The following is a 7,360-nucleotide window of genomic DNA, read 5'->3' on the forward strand; positions in this document are numbered from 1 at the left end:
CCCCCCTCCCCCCTCCCCACCAGAAAAAAATAAAATAAACAGCAAACTAGATCAAGCCTAAGTTTGTGACCTAAAGTGGATATGGGAAAGGATTGGGTTTGGGCGAACATTTTTTTCATGGGTGAAGGAGAGAGAAGGCTTGAGCACAGCTGTTTGAGTTTGGTATAGTGATTTGGTTGAGCCAAATCCAACCTGATTGGCCCTATTTGAGGAAGAGAGAATAGAAGGCGAGAAACTCAATAACATAATTGGAACACAGAAAAGAGGACGAAAAGTAGAAGCTATAAAAATTCAAGACTGATCAATAAAGGTTGCTCGTTGGCCCGAACTAAAACAGTCACTGGCCTACCATTAAAAGCACATATTTAGAAGCCTGATTACTTTCATTGTCCCTAACTGTTCTGAGGCAAAATTAGCCTTCTTCCAAAAAACACCCTAATAGGATGCTTTTCAATAAATTGCCAGATCCCCTCTTTTAGGACGTGAAACACCACCACTTTAAAGAACATTTTAAGACCTTTAGATCTCCAATAGATTCACCCAAATCGCCCAGCCAATAGAGAGTAATAGCAAAGATTCCTTTTAATTTATCCTGCCAGATTTTCAGGTAAATCAACTGGCCTGGGCAATGATTGACACCTATTGAAAGAAATTTTCCTAGTTTCTCAGTTACTATCACAAAAACTCACCAAACATCACACTTCCACACAATCTTTATTATGTCTCCCAATTTTCAAAACCTTCAGATCTAAAAAGTTTTATTTTTAATCATAATCAAATCTCTTTCCTTGGTTTGAATCAAGGGCTGAGATATAGGGTTTCTCTGTTTACCTTTACTTTCCATGACCTGTATATGTCTAGTCATTAAAGCTCACATATACACCAAGGCTCCAACAGTCCAACTTCACCGTTCAAATGGACTCATAACAAAAGATATGAATAAAACAATCTGAATCAATACTGGTACCACTTGTATGGATTACTGACAAATTTAAACAACAAATACCCAAAAAATTAAAAGAAATATCTTTTGATTTCTTTCTCATCTATTAACAATTTTGCTTGTTCACTCTCAATTATTATGCCCCATTCAAACCATGGATGAATTACCAAGATATTCTGCTGACATTTTGTTGATACTACCGAAATAAATTGTAAATAAAGATGCAAGTAAATTAACTTAAAACTAACAATTTTACGAGAAAAAAATCCTTAGAACTTATCCTGTTTTATACTATTTGTAACTAATAGCACAAAATCATTCTCAAATCCTAATTAGTTTAACTGCTTTTAGGTTTGTCATCAATGTCATCGGGATTCAGTTTGGAGTGGCCCTAGACCCCAACCTAGATGGCAATTCACAAAGAGACCCAACTGGACTTTTGGAGCACCCCTTCTAATGCCATGATGTCCAATTGTGCAGTCCAAAATAGACTCACAAGAAATTCAAGCTCACTCTTGAACTAAAGCCCTGAGGTTTGGCCCTACTGAAATTGATCTATTCCCTGACCCAACTGGCCCATAAGCAGAACCCTACCACCAAGAGGCCCTCAACAAGGTTGCGCTTGAACCTTTCTCCTTCAGAATTTTCCAGCTAGGTTTGAGGATTCTCGCTAATGACTGTTCCATGGGAAACTTCGATCAACTTGAGTAAAGAAAATAGAGAAAATGACAACTGAAAAATCAAACAACGATTGTACAGATCGTTTTGTTATTCCCCAAGCTCCAACGAACAAAAAATTTCATCTAATGTCAGAAATCGAATATACTAATATTAAACAAGGGAAGCATCGATTAGCATCAAATTTCACCACGTCTCATCTAACATCAGAAATAGCGGAAGTTTATGAAATTATTGGAAAACAAAGGATGATAAACTAAAACGCACCCTGAGGAATCAATCCCCAACTCTGAGAATCGACCGATAGAATGGATCTCAGGCGAGCTGAAGCGATTGCGCTGTGTAAAGGCATCAGCGATCCCTGACTGCTCAACTCCAGTGGTAATCTATCACCAAATACCACAATCGAAACCAACATAAAATAAAGGGCAGAGGTGAATGACAAATAGAAATCAAAATGTAAGAAGATCCAAAGCAACAAAAGCTCAAGTTGACCTCACCTTGAAATCCCATGAACGCGCCTTGAGGAATTGGAAACCTGAGATGGGAAGGCGGATTTGAGAGGAGAAAACGAAGGTGATAATGCGTTTTTCTGGCATTTGAGAACCAGAGACGGAGAACGAGAGGTTAATCTCGAAAGAATGGCTGAAGCAGTCATGGTGGTCGAAGCTTTCAAAAAGGGTTTAAGCAGACTACTTTTGCTGTTTCGCAGGGTTTTATGGGGAGCTGTTATTTCCGGTCACTATGCTAATTCCTCTTTTGTTTTGAATTACCGCTATGTCTGAAAGCTAAGAAAAACAATTTAGGAGAAACAATGGGGATGCGGTTGTGTGTGTGTGTGTGTGTGTGTGTGTGAGAGTCAATGGCAGTTCACGAAAAGCATCAATAAATGTGTTATTTTTCATTTCATCTTGGCTGGGTCACTCATTTCAATTCCATTTGTTTGGATGTAAGGTTATTATTCCCCGCATAAATAATAAGATAAAAATTATGATAAAGTAATTATTAATTTATGTGTCTTAATTTAAATCTTTTTTCTTTTCTAGACTTCCATACACAGCCTCAAGCGTATGAAATCTCTCCAAATTAAAACTCTTTTTTTTTTTTTTTTTTTTTTTTTTTTTTTTGGAGTTTTGAGTTTGCAAGCCACAAAGGCCCTGACTTTGGCCGTAGACCTATTTTCAAATATTGATTTTCTCTTCCCTATGCAACTTGCGGTGGCATTTTGCTTCTAAGAGTTTTGGGTAAAACTTCTTGTCACCGAGTGGTAAATTTAAATATTGTAACCTTTTTTTTTATTGCCCAGTGTCTTACTCCTGTCAAAAGTAAGTTAAGGTAAAAATAGAAAAAAATATTTTAATATAAGTTGAAAGCAATTGTCTTGTGTGAAATGATGCACTAGGGGGTAAGGGTGCAAATTTGGCCCTGACGGCTCACACCCTCCCTTGACCCGCTCTGATCCTGAACAAATATCGACCCAAAAATTTTGACCCTAAGGGCCGGCCCAACCTTGAATTCTGACCCTGAGTCAGAGTCAGGGCGGGCAAGCGTTGATGTCTTTGGCCTGCCCAATCCGCCCTGATATTTTTACTTTGACTTTTGGTCCTGGTTTTGGCCTGGCCCGGCTCTGATTTTTGCCCCTGATGTTGATCCTGGTTGTGACATTGATGTTTAACCCTGAATTTAACCTAATTTTATATATTATTTGACATTGAGTCATTGACACCTCAAAACTCCTAATATATCTTCTCACTGATCTCTTATTTTTCTACCAAAAAAAAAAAGATCTCTCTTGCGTTTTTTTACTAAGAAATTTGTAACTTTATATTTTTTATCTCCTCTTTATTATGAATATTTTTTCTTTTTAAGTTATTTCATATTTTGTAGGGTCAGGGTTAGGGTATACCCAGCCCTTGATGGCAAACCAAAGTTAGGGTCAATTAAGGTCAGGGTCATCCCACCCAACCCTAAAAAATTAGGGCCAATCAGAGTGGGTAAGGGTTGGGCTGGACTCTGAAGAGTATGAAGAGTATGGCTAGGGTTGAAGTTTTGCTAATTTGGGCCCAGTTAAGGGGACTCAGGGTTGGGCCCTATTGCACCCCTATTTGGGGAGAAAAAGTTGTGATATCCTGAAAATGCAAAAGCGTAAGGCCATAATTTCTTTTTCACCAAAATTTTGTTAAAACAAGTTTTTCCCAACTGCCATTTTTATAGAAAATAGAGAAATTATCACTCCCCTCCCCTGAACTATAGCTAAATATCAAGTTCTCCTAATTTTTTTTTCAAATGTTTCACTCTCCTCTCTTCAAATGAAAAGATTCTATCTACCGTGCCTGAAAGTTTGAATTGATTGTTAAGTCAGCAATTTTTTTTTGATGATAACTAAAATACTATCATACATGAGCCGAGTCTTGATATTTGGAATTGTGGGTTTAACAAAAGGAATGTTCCTTTCCTAAGGTTATCTTTGGAAGCCAAGAAAAGAAAATAAAAAAAAATAATAATCTAAGGAGAAAGATAGATAAAAAAAAGAAAAAAAAAAGAAATATAATTACGATTTTTATCATATTATGTTTTTTATAGTATTTTTTTCTCTTGATTGTAGGAAATGACTAAAGTTTTTTTTTTTTTTTTAATAGCAATTCCTTTCCTAAGTAGAAATTGTAAATAAAGATGTAAAAAATGAGATCCATCCGATTGAACCAATCGAAATTGACAAGTAAATATGGGAAATATGGTGTCTGAAATAGTTGATAATCCCATCCCATCCCATCCCTATTTGTAAACTTCGTGTTATCGTTATTAGGAAAAGATTTTTTCTTTGGTAAACTATGGGGGAAGTCAACACACCTACTCTCATCTTGTCTGCTTCTGCACGACCTGAAGCATTTTTTAATGGTAACTATTTTGGACCCATCTGGAAAACACATTTTTTTTTTTAGGATAAAGTGCTAACCCATCGTGTGTTTTCTGCACCAGACATAGGTGAGATAATAAAATGACCACCATGCATCGGATGTTTTAACACATGTTCTTATTCATCCTCACACTGGTGCGAGATCATATGATTAGTTAGTATTTTTTTGGGGGAAAAAAAAATCTAATAGGTAATGTGATTTCTATGCAAAGACAAAATTGGGGTAAAACAACTACCAAACCTTTTATGGGAAGCGGAAAATCCTTCCCTATTGATATTAGTATTCTCTCATTGGCCCATGTGCTATGTAAGGTTACATTGCCTTTTAGGGAATCTTCTTACATTGCCTTTTTAGGGAATCTTCTTCTTTTCCTTTTATTATTATATTTCTCTCTCTATCCCCCACCCCACTCCACCCCAATTGTATGAATCATCAGTCCCATACAAGATTTTAGGTATTGATATTGAATCTGATAGATTGTATTGATATTAGCCAAGGCCTATACCTAGACCTAGCCAATCCTAGATAGGATTTCAACATTGGATTAGGGGTTAAAAAGAAAAAACATTTTTTCAATGAAAATAGGGATAAAATCGACTAATCCATGCCAATAGACCAATTGGGATTGATATCAACATTGATGGAGTCCAATATCGATCCGATTCTCAATATTTAAATCCCTAGTCCCATAGCCACAATTACATTTTGACCCTTCTAAATACAAAGCTAAAGCATATTTGAGAAAAATATCCCTACTAACGCTGAGATATAAGAACACATGAAATGACCACCCTGCCCCATCTCTTGTACAATAGAGTATAAAATAAAAAAAATAAAAAAACACAATAAACCATATAAATAACATAATTTTCCACTTTGCAGATCACTTAAGAGAATTCATGATCATAAATAATATATCATATAAATGAGTTGGGGATTGTGTGGATAGGTGTACAATTCCAGGTTCGATTCTTCATCTGTGCATCTACGATTGAAGTGAAGACCATGATGATAGATTATTGTGCTAGTTTCCTCGACGATTAGTTGAACTGCGCGTAAACTGTCCCTCCAATTCACTCTGAAAATGATGGTTAACAAACCAACAAACCTTTTCCCTTTTTTCAATGAGAAAAGATTGATTGGTATTTTTGCAGTCCATGTCTGAAGGACCTCCCATGTGAAAATCATGACCACCCACTGTTTTCATTTCAATTTTACATGGTGATAAGAAAATGTTGGTGGCGTTTAAAGTTTAAGGGGATCTCCTTGTTGGCATAATAGGGTCTAGGAATAAATAAGAATTTCTTTTTCAATCTTATTAGAAAATAGGATCAACCATTTGCTAAGATAGGGATTTGAATTAATTAAATTTCATCTCATGGGGTGGGAGAATCATTACCTCAAGTGTCACAAGTGCAACACCTCATTGGAATGGTAGTCATTTTCCGGTACTATAGCCAAGACATGTAGTAATTTTCAATGAGTTCAACCCCTTTTTTGACCTCAAGCTGGTTTTATTGTTTTCAACAGAAAGAAAACAATAAAAAGAAACCGATGCCATAATACGTTTTTATTCTATTTTAATGTAAGAATCCAGACAAACACATATATAGAGCTAAAAGGTAAAGTGTTTTAATATCATGATTGCCACTTTTTTTTTTCTAATTAACAAAAGATAATGATGACACCTCATGATTGAGGTGTCAATTACATAGGTAATTAAAATGCATTTTACTTATAATAATGACACTTCATGATTTAGGTGTCCATAATATGGGGTAACATGATATACTCATTCTCTCTCACAGTCTTGCGGTTTCGACCACCGGATCTACTCATATTTATCTGAATATATATATATATATATATTTCAATAATTAATAAATATATTTCTTATAATGAAATAATTGTACGTATAATCTTCGGCCACCAGTACTGAGAAGAGGTATGATCCCAATGGAAAAATCTAATATAATTACCGATCAGATAATGTCAATAATTATCAGTCAAAGACATATACCAACAAATACAATATGAGTAGATATAATTTTTATTCTTCTTAGAGTTGTGGTAATTAAATATCGATCTAATCTCTCCACTCAACAATATTACATAACAAACCTCCAGGCATGGAAATAAAACTGTTATGGCCCAGGTTTGTTGAAATGTCGCATAGAGAATCTAAACTTCTGATTGGGTATCTTAAAATATTTCAAAAATATTTTAAATTAAATATTAATATGTATTAATAATTTTGAAAAAATTTTGTAAACATTATGAAAAATGTGAACCGGATCCAGAATTTCATCTAATCATGTTCAAATACTCTCTCTTGATATTCCTCAAATAAATGAGAGTGAATCCCGTGTTGAGCATCTCTTTCGCCCACAATCAAAGCATTATGAACCCAATGTATCGATATATATATATATAGTCCGAAGGACATCAACCAGTGATACACCAAAACCCATAATATTTACCTGCAACGATAAGGAGCTCTCAAGTCTAGAGATCAATCAAAGACTACCAAAAGGAATCTTGTTCTTCAACAACTGACAACATTCCATTCAAGATTCCTATTTGATCAAATTCAATGCATACACAATATGTACACTCATATTTGTGTCCCTGAATCAACATTCATCATCACACACAATATGATGATCATATGAATAGAATGTCTAGTTTTGTCCTTAGTTATGAAAAAATGTAAGGTGAAAACCTATGTACAATCACAATCCATCAATATCATACAATCATAATTATAAATATACAATTTATTTATAGATTTGATGGACATATTTTCAACACTCCTTCCTTC

General features: G+C 35.0%; 1 protein-coding gene across 2 annotated transcripts in view; it reads right to left on the minus strand.

The window, feature by feature from the left end:
* Window positions 1-2,452, minus strand: part of LOC122058305 (protein NONRESPONDING TO OXYLIPINS 2, mitochondrial-like) — a 3,172-nt gene extending 720 nt beyond the window's left edge. The window contains exons 1-3 of one of the 2 annotated variants that reach the window (XM_042620936.1): window positions 2,122-2,452; window positions 1,889-2,007; window positions 843-907 (exon numbers count right to left, since the gene is read on the minus strand). In XM_042620936.1, the coding sequence (XP_042476870.1) occupies window positions 858-907; window positions 1,889-2,007; window positions 2,122-2,279 (327 nt within the window). In that variant the 5' untranslated portion in view covers window positions 2,280-2,452 and the 3' untranslated portion in view covers window positions 843-857. Of the gene's footprint in view, window positions 1-842; window positions 908-1,888; window positions 2,008-2,121 lie in introns of those variants that run through there. The other variant, XM_042620942.1, reaches the window with a different exon arrangement.
* Window positions 2,453-7,360: the final 4,908 nt, after the last annotated feature.

The sequence above is a fragment of the Macadamia integrifolia genome, chromosome 2, assembly GCF_013358625.1.
Source record: "Macadamia integrifolia cultivar HAES 741 chromosome 2, SCU_Mint_v3, whole genome shotgun sequence".
NCBI classification, from domain to species: domain Eukaryota; kingdom Viridiplantae; phylum Streptophyta; class Magnoliopsida; order Proteales; family Proteaceae; genus Macadamia; species Macadamia integrifolia.